Source organism: Syngnathus acus, chromosome 10 (genome assembly GCF_901709675.1).
Source record: "Syngnathus acus chromosome 10, fSynAcu1.2, whole genome shotgun sequence".
Classification (NCBI taxonomy): domain Eukaryota; kingdom Metazoa; phylum Chordata; class Actinopteri; order Syngnathiformes; family Syngnathidae; genus Syngnathus; species Syngnathus acus.
In genome coordinates, this window is record NC_051095.1 from 18,662,870 (window position 1) to 18,686,545 (window position 23,676).

General features: G+C 42.7%; 2 protein-coding genes across 3 annotated transcripts; both read left to right on the forward strand.

The window, feature by feature from the left end:
- The first annotated feature begins 1,097 nt into the window (after window positions 1-1,097).
- On the forward strand, window positions 1,098-6,102 carry lrit3a (info leucine-rich repeat, immunoglobulin-like and transmembrane domains 3a). Its single transcript, XM_037261763.1, has 4 exons — window positions 1,098-1,213; window positions 1,396-1,862; window positions 3,043-3,348; window positions 4,175-6,102. Exons 1-4 carry the CDS (start codon window positions 1,098-1,100, stop codon window positions 5,191-5,193), a joined length of 1,908 nt encoding a protein of 635 aa, XP_037117658.1. The 3' UTR covers window positions 5,194-6,102.
- A 2,405-nt stretch (window positions 6,103-8,507) lies between these two features.
- Window positions 8,508-21,926, forward strand: egf (epidermal growth factor). Of its 2 annotated transcripts, XM_037261762.1 has the most exons (22): window positions 8,876-8,947; window positions 10,448-10,522; window positions 10,758-10,957; window positions 11,177-11,358; window positions 11,975-12,202; window positions 12,280-12,482; window positions 12,563-12,676; window positions 12,765-12,887; window positions 13,479-13,601; window positions 14,055-14,180; window positions 14,270-14,406; window positions 14,780-14,928; window positions 15,501-15,605; window positions 15,742-15,959; window positions 16,064-16,240; window positions 16,717-16,857; window positions 16,933-17,052; window positions 17,494-17,632; window positions 19,163-19,327; window positions 20,732-20,834; window positions 21,199-21,295; window positions 21,359-21,925. In XM_037261762.1, exons 3-22 carry the CDS (start codon window positions 10,805-10,807, stop codon window positions 21,541-21,543), a joined length of 2,988 nt encoding a protein of 995 aa, XP_037117657.1. In that variant the 5' UTR covers window positions 8,876-8,947; window positions 10,448-10,522; window positions 10,758-10,804; the 3' UTR covers window positions 21,544-21,925. The 2 variants fall into 2 exon arrangements, with proteins under 2 accessions (XP_037117656.1, XP_037117657.1); XM_037261761.1 differs by lacking the exon at window positions 10,448-10,522 and having other exon boundaries at window positions 8,508-8,947; window positions 21,359-21,926.
- Window positions 21,927-23,676: the final 1,750 nt, after the last annotated feature.

The following is a 23,676-nucleotide window of genomic DNA, read 5'->3' on the forward strand; positions in this document are numbered from 1 at the left end:
GGGGAGTTAAGTTCAGCATTCGCTTTAAAGATGTCTGGTGCCATCTAGCGTTGTGAATGGGTATAATGTCTAGACCCCGAATGTAAGACGACCCCCACTTTTTCAGTCTTATTTCAATGCAAAAAACACCGTCTTGTATTCGGGCCGATACGGTATATTGAGAAAGTTTCTTGTTGCCATTTGGCAGGACTGTAAATGTTTACGTATTTTGCCACACCCCTACGATCCACCCTAAGCCCTAAATCAAACTCTCTAAACCTGGTGCACTTAGCAATGCACAATGTCAACAAATCGATTCATTATGTACGTGTGTGCCAACGGGGTTGTTGTGTCACTGTGGGGCGCACAGCACACTGGAACACGACCTTGAATGGAAAAATGTTCAGTTCAAGGGAGGCAACACAGTGACGTCAACAAGCGCAACCAATACAGATAGATAAGAGTAATCGATAAACCACTGGTGAAAGCATCCCTGTTACTTCTTAGTAGGGTGTGACGCAAGCGTTTCAAAAAATGGTGAGCTTTCACCAGATGACTGTTGTACTCGTGCGCTCCCCCACAGTGTACACCAAAGAAAAAAACAAGTGCAGTGTGATGAGGCCTTTACACCCCTCCCAAAAGAAAACATTGGTGCAATTTTAGAGGAAAACTCTGCAATCGTTTTGGCCACTTATTGAACTTTAAAAGCATACAGCAAACTCTGAATTAGGTAAATTTCTTGTAATGTGGTACCACACAGCCAATAAAAGACTAGAGTGGGGATCTGCAAAGGCCTCGTGGGAATCACATAAGGGGAACCCTTTCTGGAAGTGCCGATTAGCGATTACATGGCCTGCTTCGAGCTTGCGTGACCCTTACAACCCAAAGAAATCCTCAGCTAATCCCTGTAAGGCAGAGGGGGAGTGCGATTAGCAACTCACAGGTGACCTGTAGTGTAAGTCCATCACCAGCCAGCCGACGCTTATGGACCTTGAACGCGCTTTCTTTTATTTACCATTTGCATTTTGGAAGGGATCCTCAGAACTTGTAATGAAAACGGATGTATTTTTTCCCGATCCCTCCGCCAAGTGACTGTTTGGCGTCCTCTTGGTGAAATCATGCGTCAAATCCTCTGGATGTTGATAGTGATATGCTGCTTTAACACGGCTCGTCCTTTCTGCCCGGCGCAGTGCACTTGTGTTTTCCATGGACGTAGCGATGGAACTGGAACCAGGTAACTTCTCTTAACATTTGCAGGTTTTCACAAATGAGTAGTACAGTTCAGAGTCTGTACTCTTTTACTTTACTTTTTATAATAGAAGTATTTAGACAAGTATTTGTACTTCTATATAATTGCAGAGTGTGCATACTCTTCAGATTTCAACCACATATTTACAATTACAATTCTATTCACAGGACTGTGCTCTGCAATGACCCCGATATGTCCGACATCCCCGTAAACGTCCCAGTGGACACCGTCAAACTCCGGGTGGAGAAGACTGCTGTCCGCCGAGTGCCGACGGAAGCATTTTACTACCTGACGGAGCTCCGTTACCTATGGATCACATACAATTCTATCACTTCAGTGGACACGGGCAGTTTCTACAACCTCAAACTCCTCCACGAGCTGAGACTGGATGGCAACATGATCTCTATGTTCCCCTGGGAGTCCCTCAAGGAGACGCCCTTGTTGAGGACCTTAGACCTGCACAACAACAGGCTCACCAGCCTTCCTGCTGAGGCCATTCCCTACCTGGTGAAGATTACATACTTGGATCTATCCAGCAACAAATTAGCTACCCTGCCCTCGGACCTCATGGATATCTGGCCACCGTTTAACGGCGAACTGGTCACAGCGAACACCTCCCAAAAGGTGGTGCTGGGTGAGTACCAAGGATCATGTCATGGCCGAACAGGTCAGTCCTAAGTACATCAGCCAGTTGGTTCCATCAACCTGGTACTAAAATAGCCAAATTCTAATTACCCAAACCTATGAGTGCCAAGGCACGATCAATGTAGCAAATTCTAATTAAGTGGCTGCACAGTTCAAGCTCATTGTCCACGGTTAATTTAATCTAAGTAGAGAATATTTACAAGACTGTATGCTTCATTTCTAGATAATTCCACTCATATTCATCCTCCTGATTGAAAAACATCCAAGCATATGAATGTGGGATTCATTCAGACATTGACTGTTCTGAATTTTTTTGTTCTATGCATACCTATGCATTTTTATCAGGATCGTGAAACAATACCAACATAATGTAGTTCATATCCTGTAACCACTGAAGGCTGCATTTTATGCACCCCTATTGTGTTTAATTGAATTGGCTTCTTGGAACATACTGCTTGCTGTAATTCAGTTCATTCAACTGTGTTACATGGCATAGGCAGGAAGATCATCTTTTTTACAGGTAAAAAAGTGCCTCATTCGTTTTTACTGAGTAATCTAAAACAGCAGCATTAATAATGCCAATACAGTAGATCAAATTGCCAGTTCTCCTTCACTTTAACATGGAAATGCTGTAATCTATTGACGTGGCTGGTGAGTGACACTGAATAAAGGCCAGGCCCAGATTACATGCACTGCACTGGCTGACAATGTTAGGACAGCTAATCTGGTTAAAGGGATTTGATATCCACAGGGTACATGTTTTCTTATTGTGTGCAACAGGTGCTTGCACAGTAGCTTGTTGTGATTACACTAATTGTATGAGGCGAGAACAGTGCTTGCAAACCACTGTCACGAGAGATCATTCAATGTGCCACAGCAAACGAGCCAATTTCAGAAAATCTGGTCAGAAAATTATTTACTTTCGAAAATGTATCTTTGTTCCCCTGGGCCAGCGAAGTATTGTATTTATTTGAGGGTGTGCCTTGCGTATTTCAAATGTAAAATACTATGTTCCTGGGCTCAATGAAGGTTGGAAAATAGCCCACAAGAAAATGACAAAAAGTAAAACAAGTCGAGCAACAAACTATCATGTCGTGAAAATTAACCTGTGTTTGTCTGAACTACATATGTACACCCGAAAACCCGATTCACCTGATTCCTATTTCTAGGCCTCCAAGACAACCCCTGGATCTGTGACTGCAAGCTCTCCAAGTTGATCGAGATATCCAAAATGTCAGTCACGCCCGTGGTTCTCATGGACCTGTTCCTGACCTGCAGTGCACCCGAGAACCTATCTGGCGTCCTCTTTCAGCGCGCCGAACTTGACAATTGTGTCAAGCCCTCCGTCATGACGTCTGCGACCAAGATTACGTCTCCGCTTGGTAGTAATGTTCTCCTGCGGTGTGATGCAACAGGGTTCCCGACACCAAGCCTTAATTGGGCTCGGTCTGATGGATCACTAGTCAACAACGCAGGTATGAAGGGGGGGGCCCCGTTCACTAATACTGTAGTGGTATATGTGTCTGGCACTATGGGTTCAGGTACTACTCAGTGTTGGTGTAAATGTTTGCCTACCTCTACACGATTCTCAAGAACTTGGGAATGTTTGGCTTTTGAGTTAAATTTCAGGATGAACCTAAAATTCATTACAGTCTTTACAGGTAAACTTTATTTTGCTTTCTCAATTTTTTTCAATGCACGTCCAACTGTTAATTAAATGCATGGCGTCTATTACAACAAAAGCCCCAATCAACTGGGGTGGGTTCAACTAAACAAGCCTTCACTGCACACTTACTGTGCAGGGATCTGCCACAAAATTTCCTGAATGGCCAAGTCTCAGACACTTGCAGTGATTCATAATGTGAATCACAGTTGCACAATGTGGCGATGTCGCAAATTATAGCCCATCAAATGCACAGAAGCTCGCCAAAGCATATATGGCACAGCAAATCAGATGACAGACGCTATACAAATAAACTCGCCTTGCCTTGCCTTGCCTTGCCTTGCCTTGCCTTGCCTTGCCTTGCCTTGCCTTGCCTTGCCTTGCCTTGCCTTGCCTTGCCTTGCCTTATAAACGCCTCGAAAACGTGCAATTGAAAAGAAACCACTCAGGGAGGGACCAGGCTGTTTCGGGGCAGAACCAGTACAATGGAAAAGGGTCTCTAGGCCTCAGCGCCGCTGAGCAGGAAAAGCAATACAGGAAATAGATGTATGAATGTTCTTGTGCTTTATGCCTTGTAGATAAAACAAACAAATCCATTTCATAGTCTTCATATTCACATGTCTTGCTTGGCTCTACAGTACAAGAGTCACCAGGGGACGGCATCCAATGGTCCATCATGAGCGTACATGGGATCCTACACAAGGACGCCGGGGACTACATTTGCAAAGCCAAGAATGACGCGGGTGCAGCAGAAGCCACCATTTCCCTTTCAGTGGCTGGCACCATGAGCACCACCATCTCTACGCCGATGCCTAGCGCCGGGACAGGATCGACAAGTCCAGACTGGACGTACAATCCGGAAAGAGATTTGACGGTCTCGACCTCGGCCGTGCCCATGGTCCAGACAACCGCAGTTGTAACCAAGTCAAAAACGACTTCTGGTGTTCAAAGGGGTTCGCTTAAACCTGCAAAGATCCAACAAGGTGGTGGTGGACGGAAGTTTGTGTCAGACGAAAACAGTAAGAAAAGCGATGCGTCAAACTTGGTCAAAGACTTGGAGATTGTGGAGGAAACATCTGACAGTGCGGTTTTAGTCTGGACGGCAGAGGGGCTACCCAAGAACTCTCCCCTCACTGTTGTTTACACACCGTACGGGGAAGATGGCGAGGATGACTACAAAAGAACAGTTGAGACTACTGCAGGCAGTGGCAAAATTCTGCTGGAGGAGCTCTCACCTGGTATGAGATACTCGGTTTGCCTCGTGGCCAAGGGTAGTGCTGCCGCAAAAGACCCTTGCATTGACTTCTACACGCTGGACAATGAGGAGGAGGGAGGACAGAACCAATTTTTTATCATCATCAGTGGCATTGCCTGCGCCTTGGCAATGCCGCTCATCGGCCTACTGCTCTACAAGATCCTCGCCCTCTACTGCAAGGTGAGCGAGGCTACTCCGGATGAAGAGGAACTGGAGAAGGAGAGCTATATCAAGTTCGAGACCATCAACATGAAGCAAAGGACCATGAACCCTCACCCGACAGAGCTATGGGCAAGGAGGCCCACCCACGAGTCGGAACGACTGTTGCTGTGCTCTCGCTCGAGTATTGATTCCCAGATGACCTTCAAGAGTGACAGTTCCCGGTCTGAGTATCTCTGCTGAGACCAGCATGCCATGCCTCAGAAAGATGCTATGGATTTAAATGCCTTTCATAATCCCTATAAAAATGAGATTGAGAAGATAAAACATCCATTTCAAAAGATTTAGATGATGATTTAGCTGTGGTAGGCCATACATGCTTCTGTACCTTGGCCTTCAGTGGGGATTTACCCAACTTTATCCAACTTTTAAAACCACTAATGTCACAATCATAGAAACAATCAATACTTCACAAAATGTGATTGCCACAGACTTGTTTTGATAGTCGAACTAGGCTTGCTGATCAATAGTCAGGTGACGAAAAAATGCTAACATTATTGTGAGCCAGCTAGCAGCCCTGTGAGGTGAATTTGAAAACTGATTCAAAAAATAGTCTCATCGCCAATAGTTAAAATTACATTAACCAGCACGACTGACTCTGAGGTTCATAGGCAAATTCGACTGACATGGTAACAATGGAGGCTGAAATCTGATTAGGTGCAAGCGAGAGAAATGCTGAAAATGAAGAGGAAAAAGATCCACTACTGCAATTTAGAAACCACAGTTTTCACACTGCTGCAGTTTTATTCTTCTGACCGACTGATATTGTTATGCATGTCCTTATCCATCTTGTAGCCTTATATTTGTTTAAGGTTTTCTGAGAGTGTCACAACAAGCCAGCACCTTCGTTGGACTTGCTTGCAATTCCAAGCAGTGTTTTTTTCTTCTTCTTGTGATATTCAATGCCAAAATATAAGGGTTAGATATGAATATCATATGCTAGACTTGTCAAGTCATTCATTCGTAGCCATTTCCTGTCACCCACAACATATGCCTTACCCGACAAATGTTGATAGAATGTGACTCATCTGAATGGTTCATTTTTATATGTACGATCTTTGTTTTCAAGACTATGATGTTCTTTTGTTATAATAAAACTAAATTCACCTGAAATGTTGTCAAATAATCATAATTTGACAAAGTAAGATGGAATGACATGAAAAATTAGAGGATTAGTGAAATTGGTTGGAAGGGCAGACTTCTGATTGGAGTTCACTTATGTTTGTAGAACAAAATAAGGAGGCGCGGGGGTCACAGTAGGCCGCAGGCCTTGCATGATTAGAAAAATGAAATAAGAAATATGTTTCATTTTGCTACGGCGGTGGTTCTCAATCTGAGGTCTGTGAGCTGTAGTTAAATTGCCATACATTATTCATATTATTTCTCATGATTTTAAAAAGTGCAAACCTACAGCTGGGACCTTCATGCCAATAAAACCATAATAACCAATTACTAATAGCACAAAGGCTTACAATTACTGGAATGTTGTATTTTCTTTTTGAGAATAAAGGCATACATTTTCAAGAATGTAGAGGGATTAAATTGTCTTTTTCCAGAAAAAAAGGTGTTCACTTGTTAAAATATGACTTTCTTCCCCCATTAAATTTTGGCTTGAATAGCAATATTTACCGGTATGTGTAACCTTGAAGAAATCTGACTATACGCTTCTAAAATTACTTCTTTCCATGAAAAAATATATTTGTTCTTCTACAGATTACAATTGCTTTCGTGGGATTCTTTTTTAAAGAATTTTATTGACTTTGGAAAAATATGTTCCTTACAAAATGTACTGTGACATTTTGACTTTTTTTCTTAAAATAGGCGCATTTTTTACTTGAGCTTGCACTGTTTAATTAGCGTTAAGATTCTAAGGGGCTCCTTGGGGGGAAAAAAAGTCTCCCCCGTAAAGAATCCCTGGACCTAAAAAGTTTGAAAACCCCTGTGCTAGAGGGCATAAAGATTGGGATTCTGGAACCATGAAAAGCTTTATTTGAGCTAAAGAGTTTAGATTTAGCCACCTCCAGAATGAAGAAGAAGAAATGTGGCTCCAGTGATGCCTAACACAGATTAAAAGCGAGACAGAGCAAACATATTACCCCTTTCATTGTTCATCATCTATCACGGCAGGAGGAAGAAGAATTGTGAGAAAAGGTCATCGCCTGGGCCACTGCGGGGCTAAAAGACTAACTGCGTAAATCTTCCAATGCTGCTCTACGAAGTTACTGGTGAATTGGGAGCTGACAATGACTCGTAGTCACAACGGCTATGAATAGAGGTTTTGCTCCCTGACATTTGCTAGTTGTTCTCCAAACAATTAGGGATAATTCGCTGAGCTCTTATCGTTCTCGAGAAATTACTCATTCCGGTCAGGGACCGAGGAGCCGCAGGGACAACTTGACGTGCTGGGATCAGGAAACAAGTCTATTGTCTGTGGCATTATTTAACATGTCATTTAGGAATTGTTGTGTTTACCAAAGTTGAATTTGACCCTGGTGATTCATAGGTCTGTCTCACAGTTCTGATCTTCGGGATTCAAATCTCTGGCTCAGGTTCTCCAATGTGGTATTTTTGTGCCCATCCTATGGATGTTCTGTGGGTACTCTGGCTTTCTATCCCATTCCAAAAACATGCTAGGGTCCTAGAGGTCACCAAATTGTCCATAGGTGTGAATGTTTGTTTGTCTATATGCCCCTTGCCATTGGCTGGTGATCAGGCAAGGTTCTGGGGAGCTGTTGTCACCCAAAGTCAGTTGTGATAGGCTTCAGTACACCCACAACTCTAGTGAGGATAAAATGGATGGATCGCTTATTGGCTGGTGACCAGGTGAAGGTATAACCCGTTTCTCTCTCCAAAGAGTCAAATCTGAGTGAGTCCATCTTATCCTTGAACCTAGAATAGAGATCCATCCATCAATTTTCTTTCACTTGTCTGGGGTAGGTTCGCAAGGTCACCAACCAACCCAGACCTCCCTCTCCCCAGCCACTACCTGCACCTCTTCCAGGGGAGATGTTCCCAAGGCAGTCTCTCCGGCATGATCTGGATATTCCTCGGGGCCACCAGGAGGCACGCCAAACTACCTCATCTGCGGCCCTCCGGATGCTGCTTACCCTAGAAGAGTGATTCCCGACCAATTATCCAATTTAGCTTAATTGGTTTGAAATCACTTGGTCACTTTGGTCAATTGGTTTGAAATCATTTATTTATTAACTACATATGCATCCTTGTTCATCTATTGATGCCAGAACAGCTACTGCATACATATGTTGTGTGTTGTTGAGATGACATCATCACTATTTCCATACTGGTTCTCACTGTGAGATTTCTAAGTATGTACAAAAGCTATACAAGATGGATGAGACTTGACATTTAACTCTCCCAGACAATCAGGAATGAGCTACATGGGGAAGGGACATGTCTCTCAAGAGGGAGGTGTGAGGCCAAATTGTTATTGTGTGGGACCTTTCTCATTGCTGGCATTTTCCACATTCTGCTCGGGACGCTGACTTAAAGGAGGTTTCGCTCCAGCGCTGGGGTTGCATGTGCAAAATTTACCAAGGGGGTGTCAGGAATTTCAATCTTTGCTTCCAAAACAGACTGGCAGCATGGGGGTCGACGCGAGGAAGGCACTCTATTTTCTAGCATCTTCACTTTGAGACTTGGGACATACGAGAGGCCGTAAGGTCTCCTCCCGCCTAACTCTCGCCACGGAGTGACATGCAAACGGTCCTTGTGCGAAAGTCGCTTGGCTCAGGGAAAATCTTCCACACTGGTGCTGTCTGTGGGAATGCCTGAGGGAAAGTAAACGGGATTATGTTGGCTGCGACGTTCACGGCGGCACTAATTTATCTCACGGTGCAAAATAGCGGTGCCTTGGCCTTGGGCACTGCATGCTGGAACGAGAGGTTGACACGGGCGGGCAGACACGGCAGTTGTGTTGGTGAGTTTGTTTCACTCTTACATTTTTGAGAATATAGTCTTATTTTTCAGTGAATACAGGCGCCTTGCTCAAAACAAAAGATGTACTGGTAATATTACAAGAATAAAAGTTGTAATTATAAAAGTCACTTTTTACAATACAACTTTCTTCTGACTTTCAGGTTGGGGGGGTTACTTCAAATATGTATTCTGATATAGTTACCCATTTAAAAATGTAGCTAGTGATATAATCCAAGTACCAAAATACTAAAATAATGTAACTTCATCACTTTAAAATATACCTACTTACTCCAATGCCAAAGATTATTTAAAAAAAGACCAAATAAATGAAATTTGGTCTTTCTGGTCGCAGACATGCTGATCATTGTTGACCACGCTATAGATCAGGGGTCACCAACATGGTAGCCTCCAAGTACCACATCAATAACCCAGGGGGCCCTTTTCCAAAAATAGTTTACCAGTGACTGGAATTTGTGATTTTCAAAGAATGTTGGAGAAGTTATCATTTGAAAATGTAAAACCTGGCAGAGATTTATAGAAATATATGTAGTGACACATATGGGCAGTTTTTATCTTTTAATTATTGTCACAAATCCTTTAGATCAGTGGTCCCCAACCTTTTTTGCGCCACGGACCGGTTACATGTCAGAAATATTTTCGCGGACCGGCATTTATATAAATAAATAATACATTTATATAAATAAATAATACATTTATAATAAATATATAAATACGATGAAATAAAATGATACGACTGACATAAAAACAAGTACAAATGACAAAAATAAAACTCACCATTACGTTGAATTAGTGGGAGCACTGAGTTTGTTTCTCAGAAACGAGCCGGTCCCATCTAGACGTAATCGGAGACAATGACACCCGAAGTGATTAAGGTTTGTCTTTTATTGCAGGATGCTTGGTCTCCATGTGTTGAAGCAGTTTTGAATGCTTCATTGCCTGGTTAGTTAGCCTGTCGCCACATATTAGCTTTGCGGGCTCGACTGGGGAAACATGTCACGTGACCGGGACGAGTGTCTTGACCTGAATTAATTGATCGTCGATAAAAAAAAAAATTCTGTGCGGCTTGGCGGCCCGGTACCAAGTGACCCACGGACCGGTACCGGTCCGCAGCCCGGTGGTTGGGGACCACTGCTTTAGATGATCAGTGCTTTCACATAACTAAATGTTATTAATAATAACATATATATCTATGCATACTGTACATACATACATACATACATACATACATACATACATACGTACATACATAACTTAAAGTCTTGCTGAATATGTCTACAACACAGACAATTTGGCCTTTCAGATAGGCAAGTGGACTGGAATCAAATTCCAAATTTTGGGACCCCCAAAAATGACACATGCATCCTCATAGTGTTGGAGGATTGCAACCTACAAATTTAAGAATAATGTTGACCGTCCCATGAACCTCGATTTCATTATGTTGTTTGTCGCCCATCGCTCATTGTTTTGCTTCATTCCGCAGAGTTGAGGCAGTATCCATGGTTGCACGTAGTGATATTACCATGATAGAACAACAGAGCAGACACAACTTGTCAAGGTCTGTCACGATTAAGGCAACCTCAATAACTCTTTTTTTCCTTGACATTGCTGGAATATAAATGAAGTCTCGGTTGCCACAGTTCTCCCGAAATCCCGAATGAATGCAAAGTTGACTATTATTTGTTACTATAGGCTAAGGGTTTATTCACAAACCAGCAAGAACTTCAACCCATTGCAGCCTTGAATTTGAAGCTGCTATGAAGACAGAAATAAAAATCATACCTTGTGGTCAGTTTCGCAGCCTTTTCTGATCTTCGGCCATGGTAAAGCCATACACAGGATGGACCTGGACGGGAAGAACCAGAGACGCCTGGTGGCTGGGGTGGCATCTTCCATCCTGCTTGATTTCCATTTCCGTGAAGAACGAATCTACTGGGCAGACAAGCACGCTGGAATCATCTACAAGACGTCCGTGAGAGGCTTGCAAAGAGAGGTGACGTTGAAGCTATTGATTAGGGATGTGTCAATGGATTCAGTCCACTTAAATGAGCTACACACATACCAATGATAGGGCTGAGCTTGAGCATTTTTCCCCACTCACACACTTTCGATCATGCTCAGCAAAGATCCGATTGTTGGACATCTCGAAAAGATTAGTCAGATCAATTATATTTGGGGTCTCTTACATTTTGAAAATCCTTTTCTTCTGCAGAAACTTTACTCATCTGACAAACACATCTCTGGCCTTGCAGTGGACTGGATTCGGAATGCCGTGTACTGGACGAGCAGGGAAAAGGGCAAAATCAAGACGATGGATACAAACGGCAAAAGTGAAAAGACTCTTGTGAGGCACTTGACTCAGCCTAGCTCGATTGTCATCGACCCCACTAAAAGGTAACACTAATCACTCAGCTTTTGCGGTACAAATGCATGATACTCGAGATGACCAACAAAAAACGTCTCAAACCTAACCATGTTAGGGTACAAGCGAGAAATATAATAGATAGTATACTGTAACTTTTAGTTCCTCTGGTCCCTGCATTCGGTTGTAAACGCTTCCTCATTTTCATTACGATGATTGAGACACAATACAAACACTCAACACAACCAGGTGCCCCTCTATTTTTTGTCTGGCAATAGCGCCTACCTTCAGCAAACTTCCTTATATATTATTCTGTTTCACGTTATCATTATGGAGTCCGTGGCTTTTCGCACAACAAAGGATTAAACATATTGAACAGGTTGAACATGTCAGCCCTAAAGTTTACTGAGCGGATCATCCACGGAAACTCCCCCCACGACAAAATTAAAAAAAATAAAATAAAAAGAAAATTTAATAAAAACAAATTGTCACTATGAATATCTCTCTTAACTGAGCAAATCAACAAGTATAAAGTACAAGTAAAAAATGAAATAAAATAAAAATAAAAAAATAAAATCAAATACGGGCAAATTGTCACGATGAATATCTCTCTTAATTGAGCAAATCAACAAGTACTATATTTTACAGGTTTTTGTTTTGGCTATCTGGTGGAATGATCCCAAGCGTCCATCGGTGTGATGTTATAGGACAAGGTAAAGTGAGGCTGATTAAAACCTCGCAGCAGTTGAAGGCACTGTCCATCGACCACAGAGACAGAAGATTGTTCTGGGTACAGTTTGGTCTGCAAGAAGAAAGTGCCATCGCCTCCTCAGACTATAACGGCAAAGCCCTACACATCATAGATCAGCCCCTTCAGTAAACACACCAAAGTTATTTTCAATCCCTTCCCTTTTTTTACTTGTGTGCTTCACACTTCTCTCTTGTTTGCTCAGGTCCGATTCGCTGAGAATAACACTTTTCTACAAGCATGTGTATTACACTGACGCTGCGTCCCGAGCAATAAAAAGAGTCAACAAGTACACGGGCGGCGAGGGTTTTCACGTCAACTTAAAACAAATGGCAAAGGTCCCGGTTGATATCAAAGTGGTTCATCCTGACAAGCAGCCAACAGCCGACACGCCATCACTGCTTCAAGGTTGTACTTGACAAACCTGTATTGTTTCTTGTAGTGTTGGAAACCATGATCCAATCTCAATACTAACTCTTATCAATCAGGATGTGACGAACAGAGTGGAAACTGCATCAATGTGTGCTCAAGTACAGCTGAGCAGGGAGTTTGTAAGTGCAGCGGAGGCTTTGCTCTCAGTAAGAATGGCTTCTATTGTGAAGGTAAGATTTTTTACTGAAGATGCCACATGTATTTGTTGATGCAAACTTAATTTTTGGAAACAAATCGATTTACTGATGTGTACCTTAGATGTGAATGAATGTGCCCACTGGAACCATGGCTGCTCTCTTGGCTGTGAGAACACCCCAGGGTCTTATTTCTGCACTTGTCCCAATGGATACGCCCTTCTACCGGATAAAAAAACATGCAGAGGTAGTACTGGGACACTTGTCTTACGTAAATATAGATTGCTTGTCAGTTTAAATTGGACACTTTTTAGTCTGTGTCTTTAGCTTTTGCCTTACAGACTCAACCTTAACTGCACAGAGTCAATAAAAGTGTTGGATTGCAGATGACCAGACTGCCCTGACATTGTTTGGGAGCAACCCAAGACACTGACACTTTGTATTGTGCACACATATTGACAACTTGAGCTCATTTGACACTCGTTTTCCATCAGGAAGAGTCATTCCATTGTATTTGCTGTTACTTGTCCCTTAAATAAAGTTTACCAAAGACAAAGCGATGAGAAGGTGATAGGAATCATATTTGACCAATGGCTTTGTCCATTCAAAAGTGTTTAGCAGGCAACCTTCACCATGTTTAACATGACAAAAGATCACTGTGGGTATAAAACCAATAACTTACTACTGTGTATACGTATTAGTATGTGTACATCCAGTGTGAGCTAAGCATCAGAGTCTGCTTTCCAAGACGCTTTCACCTATTTCAATAGGATTACAAATTGACTTATGTCAAGGTAACATTTCTGTATTTGTGAATATGTTTTTCCCCTCTCATCAGAGATCATATCCTGTGAAGGCAACACCACTGAGTGTGGTCATGGTTGCCTAGCAACTGATGAGGGGCCCGTATGTGTTTGTCCAAAGGGTTCTGTATTAAACGAGGATGGACAGGCTTGTACAGGTACCAACTTACAGATTTCTGTGTAATGAATCAATACAAATTAAATAAAATGAATAAAATAAACTATTCTTTCTTTAGATGAGAAGGAAAGGTGAGATAATAATGTTGATAATGTTTAACATACAATTGTACATATTGTAACAGTCCAAAGTAGTAGTCAGAGTTTAAGTATGGATTAGGTTGACGATTGGTTTTGGGTTAAGGCTAGGTCGAGAGTTTTTCTTAATATAAAATATCATTCTTAGCATAGCATTTTAGGTACTTAAGCGCCTGGAAAGTAGTTGGGGTGCCTCAGTGGGGGCCTGCGTCCATGGTGGCAGGCGACAACCTTAACCACTTGGCTATGGCTGCTCCTTCGTAAATGTTTAAAACTATCAATGCCACAAGAGGAATATTGCAATATTACCTGTTAGGGCAATAGTGAGTGGACTTTTGTTATTTTTACTGTTGCAGGATGCTCCTCCGCAGACAAAGGAGGCTGTAGTCAGCTGTGCATTCCTATCTCCCCTACTAGGTGGCTATGTGATTGCCTGCCTGGCTATCAGCTCCATCAAGATGGCAAGCGCTGCACTGCCTCTGGTGCGTGACAGTAGTATTGTGAAGCAGCTGATTAATAACACGACACGCCTTCATTAACTTTGCACATGAATTTTTGATTGATACTTTAGGACCACCACCATATCTGCTTGTTGCCACTCTGGTGGCTGTGCAGACAATAAACAGTGATGGCACTGAGGGTCAAACCCTTGTGGATGAGCCCAGAGGACCAATTGGATCTTTGGACTATGACCCAGTGTCAAACCATGTAAGGACAAAAACACTTACAATGATACTGTCAAGACAGGTGTCTTTGAGGGCTGTGCTTTGCATGTTTTAGGTGTTTCTCTTCTCCCAAACACCTGATTCAAATGATCAGGATCATTATCAGGCTCCCGAAGAGCTTTCCGATCATCTGATCATATGAATCAAGTGTATTGGATGAAAAAACATTATGATGCATAGTTGCAATCGAGCACCTCAGTTTGTGCTGTAATCGAGACGCACAGCGTACAGGGTCTTGTTTAGATATGGGCATGCAGTACAGGTCTTGTAACTGAACACTTCCCAGTTTTATTTTACATTTGGTTGAAGTAAACCGGGGTAAGTGTATTGAATGTGCACTCTCATCGCATTTAAAGGTGTACTTTGCCAGCACATCTCAGAAAATCATCGAACGGGTTCATATGAACGGCGGGTCCAGACAACGCCTTGTTACCGACGGTCCAGACTCGAGTAACGGGCTGGCTGTCGACTGGATCCATCGCAAGATTTACTGGACTGTTATGAGGTGTGTGAATGGACAATTTTATAATGAGATTAAGCAAGTTACAAATTTGCATTCAATTGAATGGGCAAGTGTTTCTAAAACGTTTCCCCCAGATATTGTACTTCTAAAGCATAGGAGTCAAACTCAAGGCCCGGGGGCCAGATATGGCTCGCCACATCATTTTATGTGGCCTGCAAAGACAAATTGTGCATCGACTTCATGAGTCAATACTAAAATTACAAATTGTCTTCACTTTTAAAAACATAAAGGTATTGCTAGCAATTTTTATTCGCATTCATCATTTTAAAATATTTGAACAGTTTACTACTGGGCCTTCATTTCAAAACTCGTTTTTCATCATTTTTTGTGACGCCTGTATTGAATATAATATGAGGCGTCAGAATGGCCCTCCGAAGGAAACTTTGACTACGATGCGACCCGTGACACACATGAGTTTGACACCCCTGTTCTAAAGGATTAGAACTAATTAAATGATTTAAATGTGACACTTCCAGCTGTCAAAAATAATGTGAAGCTAACACCATTTATGCTGAATCCTTTTAAAGTAAAGGGTTTAAATGTGACACTTCCAGAAAGTCAGCAGTGGTCAGCAGTACCTTGGATGGACTCAATGTGACAACTGTAGTAAGCAGTGGACTCGACAAGCCAACATCCATCACAGTTCATCCTCTGGAAAAGTCAGTTAGACAACAAACTGTATTGCTATTTGTATTTGCTATATGTATATTGTATTTTTCAATGAAAAAAAAAATCTCAATACATGTACTGATTGAAAACATCATATATATTCTACACATGGTTTCATTTTTTGAGGAAGTTGTTCTGGGCGGATATCGGACATCAACCTATAGTGGAAAGCTGCTCTTTATATGGGACGGACCGCACAGTGATCGTGAATACCAGCCTGGTGTCACCCGAAGGTCTGACCATTGACTTCGCAGATAGCCGTTTATACTGGTGCGACGGAAGCAGGGTAGAGACGTGCGCTCTGGACGGTTCTAAGCGACGGATCTTGCTAGAGAACCATGTAGGTGAGGTTAAGAAATGGCAATGGTCTTTTTTAAAATCTTTACCTAATGATTGAATCTCACCCATACCACCTATCTTGCTTGATTTCCTCTCCTGACTGTCTCAGGCCAACCATTTGACCTGGCCGTGTTCGAGGACAGGCTATGGATGGTGGATAGGGAGCACCAGCAGCTGATGAGCGTCCACAAGCGAACGGGGAGGGAACTGCAACGTCTCCTTGGTGACCTGGTCCAACCTGCGTCCCTTGTGGTGGTGCATCCGCTTGCTAAACCAAATACAGCAAGTAAACAAATAATTATTTTGTAACTCTAAATGGGTTGGGGTCTGGGGTAGGGTCCACCCATTGCGCATGAATTGAAAACGAATTGGAAGTTTCTTTCCGTTGCGATTGCTGGAATTTCCCAACGTATACTTTTCCAATCAGTTTTCAAAATCAACATGGAATTAAATAGTCAAGATGAACAATTCTGTATTTATTCCATCTTGGTACGAGGAAGTCGATTTAGTTAGAACCACTCCTCAATGGGGTTTTGGCTGGGATTAGGGTTATGGTTAGTGTTTGGGGTTTGATTTAAGAGTTGGAGTAAAGGTTGGGGCTAGAGTAAGGATCTGGGTTTGGGATTGCTTGGGGGTTGGATTCCGGGTTTAGTTAGAGTTAAGAGTTGGGTTGGGTTATGGGTTGTTTAGTGTTACTGTTAGTGGGGTTAGGGATAAGGTCTGTGCTGTAAATGTTGGACTCTCGGTTTTTTACTGGGCTAGGGTTAGACAACAAGCCCGTGGTTGTGACATCACTCCCAGACAAAGCACTCAACGATGAAAGCACACCGCAAACGCCATCGAACAGAACTGCCGTGGACTCGGATTTTGAAGCGAAGACATTCACAGACAAGATGGTGTCAGGTAACTACGGCATATATTGGAAAAGCTGTTCCTTTCAATCGTAATACTCAATTATGTAATTATTTTTGTCCACAGGCGAGCGCAAGTGTTATTCGGCAGAGCCGTGCGATCCAAATGCCAAGTGTCGCCTTAATGCCGGCAGCCCGACCTGCTCTTGTCTCGAAGGTTTCATCGGTGATGGACACATGTGTGTGGGTTGGTATAGTTAGTACATCACTCAAGCATAAGAGCAACAGAAAATTCTCTCCAGCATTTAAGCATTTTCCCCAGGAAAAAAGTGGGTGGTAAAAAGCCCCCAACCCCGTGAGAAGATTTTGCATTTTGAACCTTGTCACCATGAAAAGTATGGGTATGGCAACACTGATTTCACAAATGCTTATTCAGATGGTGTACCAATATTTTTGTCTATAACATGTAGTGGAACGCGTGGCATGTTATCTCTCATTAAATTGCAGCAATGAATGTTCAATGCTAGATCCTGATGAATGAAAACTGGATAAAAACTCAAAAGGTGCTTTCTGGAAGTGCCAGACTGGTTTCCACAGCAACGGGCAGACATGTCAAGGAGTGTTTGCAGCTAATTCCACTTGTATTCCATGTCATCATGCCTTTTTCTGTCTGTTTGTTTTGTTCTAGATTCACGCAAAATGCCGCCATCGATGACGACCAGCCACCCTGGAAACTCTGTTGAGAGTTGCCCCTCCACCCATGAGTCATACTGCTTGTACCAGGGCATCTGCTTCTACTTCCCTGAGGTGGAGTCCTACGCCTGCAAGTAATTCACCTTTTTTGTCTTGTTAACATGATAACTGCTGTAACTGATCAAAAACATCCATCATAGAAAAGCTCCTGGTTATAATGAACAGTTTCAACCAGTCGGGGTCACTATTGTTCCGTCAAAGCCGCAGCTGCATTTTAAAGCCAAACGACAGGGAATCTGGGTACACAAGTCACCGTTACGTGTATGCTGACAATGCATTGGGATTTGATCCATTTAAAAAAGATTAACATACAATACACTTACACTATGTTTATTATTAGAAAGGCGTGTGTTTGTGTTTCTTCCTAAAAAAGGAATTGCCATTTTGGGGAAACTCAACATTCCAACAGTACTCCTCCACCAAGTTGGAAAAGATTATGGTTGACACCAATTTCACCATTGGACAAACTGGTGTTACAAATTCGTCATGCCATAACTATAAAATTGTAATGCCCCATGCACGAAATTAAACAAAGTGTGACATTTTGGCTTGAGGTAGCTGTTTTGGCGAATTATCGTACTTTGACCAACTTCTACTGAAGCATTTGCCCAAATCAGAAGCTCGAATCTTCAACAGATGAGCAATACGGAGTCAGCCAAATTGGTATGAAGGAATTTTAGAATAGGCCTCTCTGGCACACGTAATTAGATAGCTTGAGCTATGCCATTATCTTGCTGTGCCCCTTATCTTGCTTTCACTATCCTTCCCTTCTTTATGAAACTCTTTGCATATATACATATTAGATGATTTCCGTTAAGACTGCAAGGTCACACATTATCACACAGGCTAGGCAGAATCGTCCTCTTGTAGGTGGCCGGCCAAGAGTAGACGTACTGGAGGTGGGGGTTAGACCTTCTTCCGCAAACTCGCAAAAAAGGCTCCACGGCCATGTCTCGATCTTTCTGGCACACATCCATTTTCCGTACCGCTTGTCCCCACGGGGGTCAGGGGCATGTTGGAGCCTATCCCAGCAGTCATCGGGCAATAGGCGGGGGACACCCTGAACTGGTTGACAGCCAATCGCAGGGCACACATAGAAAGAACAACCTTTCGCACTCGCACCTATGGGCGATTTTGGGAAAGTGGGTAAGAAACCGGAGTACCCAGAGAAAACCCACGCGAGCACGGGGAGAACATGCAAACTCCACACTGGGAGGGCCAGAGCCGAAATCGAACCCGCAGCCTCTGAACTGTGAGGAAGACGTGCTAACCAGTGCTCCACATGTCGCTCCTTTCTGGGATACATTGAATAGTTAAACTGAGAATGCAGCCTCCTAGTGATTACTGTTAGCATAGTGAGCATTGAAGATGAAGTACTGGGTAAATATAACAGAAGCCATTTGTGGCAAATTCCAGGGCTTAAGTCCAGCTCGGGAATTCGCCATATGAACCCCAGTCGAGAGCAAAAAAAAAGCTGTGCCAAATTTAAGCACACTAATCAACACATCGTTCATTCAAAAGCTTTCTGACAGTGTTAGCCAGGTATTATCATCCCAGCAAAAGATAGTATTAGTAATGGGTTGCTCAACGGTCATCCGTTGCAGCTGTGTGGCCGGCTACATGGGTGAGCGCTGTCAGTTCAGTGACTTGGAATGGTGGGAGCTGCAGCAGACCGAGGAGGAGAAGCGAAGGAACGTGGTCGTCGCCTCCTGCGCGGTGCTCCTGATTTGCCTGCTTTCCATCGCCGCCTGTCTCATCTACTGCTACAGGTGTGTGGAAGGGTCTAAATGCTTTGACATTTTCTTTTTAGGGTTCAGTTCAACATCAGCCGTCTTTGTAGGAAATCAATGAGGCAGACAATAGTAACACTTTTGAATGAGTTGACAAGTATGATGTTCTGACAAAAGTATGCGGCAAACTACAATATCCACTAGCCATGTGGGGCGAGACACAGTTCCTGTTCCTTGCCTATTGTACGATTTTGTATTGGAAGTCGATACACTACGACTGCTCCAGTGACGAAGGAAAGCACTAAGGGCCTATGAAAATTGGGCACGCCGAAAGTGATGAGAGCGTCTATGTGTGGTGGGCCACATGTGGCTGCATGTAGTAGCGTTGCGTAGCTCAGTGACGACACAGCTGGAACATCACTTTCCTTTTATTTCCACCCGAGCTATTGAGAAGTAGCTGATTTGCTTTGCTGTTGTTTTGCCGGCCAATGGACGAGGCTGTTGGCGTTTGCCACGCACTCTTGACTCGCACCCACTTTGCACTTCTGTCCTTGCGTTTGCCTTGATCGCAGTGCCCCCTCTGTGGAACTGGCACGCTTTCAATTACATGCCTGGTTTAGCTCGTTGGACAGCAATTACACATCAAAAGAGGCCATTTCGCTGCGATCAAATGGAGCCGCTCAGGTATGACCCCACGTGGCTGCCAATAGCTCGGACTCAAATTGCATTCCGCACTTGACTGCAAGTGCACTTGGGCGCTCTTTTTGAGTTTGGTGCTTCAGTGTATTTGCTATAGAGGAGGCAGAAAAGAAGCCACTTGGTGCATAGTGATATGTATGAGACACTGAACAACTACCCTGGTTCTAGAATTGACTTACCTAAAAGCACTGTCAAATTGACAGAAACTACACAAACACTGGATTTGCTTACTAAATCTCTGGCGAGCAACAACAATGCATGAGTTGTGTCAGAAACTCTGCCTTATCCTGGCACTGAGACAAATTATGATTGTCTGGCCTTGGCAAAGGCCTTGTTTTATCTGTAAAGAAAAGCTTTTCCACGTAGATGTATAATAATCCAGAAGTTGGGGTAAATTTGATTCTCTATGTGCAGATCATAAGCCTTCAGTCTGACTAACTGGGGCTTAATGAATCATACGGCATATTCATACGCGACACTTTGCATTCCGGATATCTCCTTGAGTAAATCTTCCTTGCATAAACTACACCAAAAGTATTTCAAGTGAAGTCGTGTCTCACAAATACAAAGTGAAGTTGAGTTTTTGGCAACGTTTTTTTTAATGCAAGCATGTCATAAAATTGGCAATTTCATTCTGCCTTAAGTCAAGTCATGTGACTCGAGTCCCCTACTTCAGGTGTAATCGTACTCTAAAAGAAATCTCTGTCACTTCGAATATCTGCAGTCGCCTATTCTTGTGTTTAGAACTCGAGGACTCTTTCTCAAGCAGCCTTCAGCAGATAACGTGAGTGAGACCAGTGTGGCAGATGAGGACGTGTTGGGGATTGCAAAAGATGGCATCCAGGAGGTAAGCATATTAGCCACTGGTACAGATGGAGGGGAGGGGGTACTGTCTCCCCCCATTTGGATATATTTCTCAATTATTCCTGGAACTTTTCCCACATTTCCACGGTTCCCCGTAGATTTTTTTGAAGAATTTTGGTTGTTTGCAAAAAACTTGACATTATTGCCCCCCCCCCTGCCCCCAGGAAAAATAATCCTAGCTCCGCCAGTGATATCACCTAACCATGGTGCTATACGGCCTTCCAAAATGGAGTACTATTCTTTTCAAAGGCAGTTTTTGATAACAACTCTTCCTCACTCATGGGACAAATTTAGGTACCACATGAGCATTCCAATCATCATAGTAGTATCCTAATCTGACTTGGCAGGTGTCCATGGCGGTAAATAACGGCCCCAAAGGAAGCATCCTCCCGACAACGGGTTGTCCTAGGAGGGCAGTATGTCCATCCTGCTCATCAGAAACAGGTACTGGAAGCTTTTGTGAATGGCCAGCTGGTTCCCTGAATATAATTGTTACTTTTCTGTCAGGAGACAACCAGTCCGAAGAATCGGAGACCTGGTCCAAACACAATCAGGCGTACGAGTGTTCCATGGTGTCTGCTGCTGCGATGGAGGCCAACCAGATATCCCGCCACAGCTCAAGTCAATCGCCAGACCCCAACCTCCAGACGCAACTCCCAAGTGTAAAGTTGGCTGCTTCCTGCACAGTTTAAGTCTTTCATTACCTGCTTCTTTCACCAGGGGCTACACAATGGCGTTGACTGAATTTGTTCTATAAAGTTCTGTATTAACTTCCCATATCTGAATAACTCAACCAACATTCCAGAATTTGTATTCATAACAGAGTGTCGTAGAAAACCAATGGGTGGAAAATAATGATATTTTTGGAATGCTTGGTCATTTCTGATATAGTATCCTGTTTAACTAATGGGTAAAACCCATATTTTTTTATCATCCTATTAGACAGTAGATCTTGGATGCGCAACATTGTACGATATAAACTTTTAGCATTTATAAGCAATAACACACAACTGTCACATAAAACTTGTATAGACTTCCATTAATAAAACTATAATCACAAATTCTGATTACTGAATCAAAATTTACTATTTATTTTCTTTCTGTCTCTCTCTGTTTAAATTTGTCATAAAATATACTTTTGAACTGATATTGTTGATTTTTTTTGGGTGGGAGGAGGGTATTCACAGAAAAAAAAACCCCTCAAGGGTCACATGGATATTGATTTTCCTGGAAAGCGGACACTTACCTATATATTGGCCTCCATTAGTGCTAACGGATAGAGGTCTTGGGCCGAAGTCCAAAGAGCAAGAGTCAATTTATCGTGAATTACACTTCAATTTGGGCAGAGGGTCAGGGAAAAAGGAGTCATTGACTCAGGGAGTTTAAAGGCGGGCACTTGAGTGAGGTAAAGTATTGGGACATCCTGTTCTGTAAAAAAAAAAAGAAAAAAAAGAAGAAAGAAATCCTGTTAAATTAGTTAACTACAGGCAGCTTGTTACTGTTATAAGGCACCGGGCTCCCCATATGGAGCACAACTAAGTTGCGATCACGAGCGGCAGCAATATTTGGCAGTGTTCATTTCATTAGTTTTCAAGCTATCTTCACCACTCTATATTGGCTGCATGGAAATTACAGAAGAATTCTAGCAAGGTGCATTTCTCAATTGATACAGGTCTTTAATGTCACTTCAAAATAATAAATATCGTTATTGTCATATAAAATGGCCTATGACGTGACAGAAGGGCGTCCATAAAAAATGCTACTGGACTGTTTTAAGTCTGACTGTTAATGTTATGCTACAATCTACATTATTTTTTTGATAAAAAAAGGATTAACCTTGGATGTTGCACTACCCTAAAAAGATAACATTTTATATTATCATACATTAACTTTGTAAAGGAACGAAGATACTTTTTGCAGAAAACTATTGGCCAATTTGCAACAGTGGTTTCGTTGTTTTCCTGCCAGATGGGATGAGCTTTGTCCGCCTTGCTCCGGACTCCATTCCAGCCGGGATGACAGCTGATGAGGTCTTTGGTGGGGAATTAGCGAGCCACTCAGAGGCTTTGGCACTGATCCTCCGGGTCACACCGCGCCTCTGCTGCAGGGACAATGTTACACTGCCTTTTACAAGGATTTAGGCTGATTTAAAAATCACAATAGTGGAGGGAGGGGGAATGCGGGGGTCTTAATGCATAAACACACAAGGCACAATGCAATCCTGGAAGCTGTCCTGGAACTTTTGGATCCTGAAGAGACGCCACGGAGTTTTAAAGTATTACTATTGATCTTCACCAGTGGATCTTGCTTCCATGTCCATTACGGGTGCAGAAATAATTCACAAGCTGTAGAAGCATCTACTATCCAGTGGATGGCGACAGTGCATTTGAAATTACTGCTACATTTTACATTTAAATTGACTGTCTACACGTGGTTAGCTTCTAATGACAATGTGTGACAGTAAACCTTTGCTAGTAGTAGGGGTTAGGGAGCAAGACCCAACCTGGATTGTGTTAATATCAGCACTATTTCATTTCTAACCCATTTTACAATATAGAAATTGATTTTGCAAATGGCTTACAGATTATGATTACGTACTGTATATTATAACGACTTTGGGGAAAAAAAAATAATGCACGTGCAAGTGTGGGAATGCTGGTCTGTATGCCACACATTCACAACACGTAAAAATACCAATTAGTACTCACCTATCAGCAATTCTATTACATTTTTGACTCAGTAATAAAGAACATGCAGTGGTCCTATATGGTACTAAAATATATATGATGCACTGAACACAATTGACTGCAAGAATCAAATGTTTT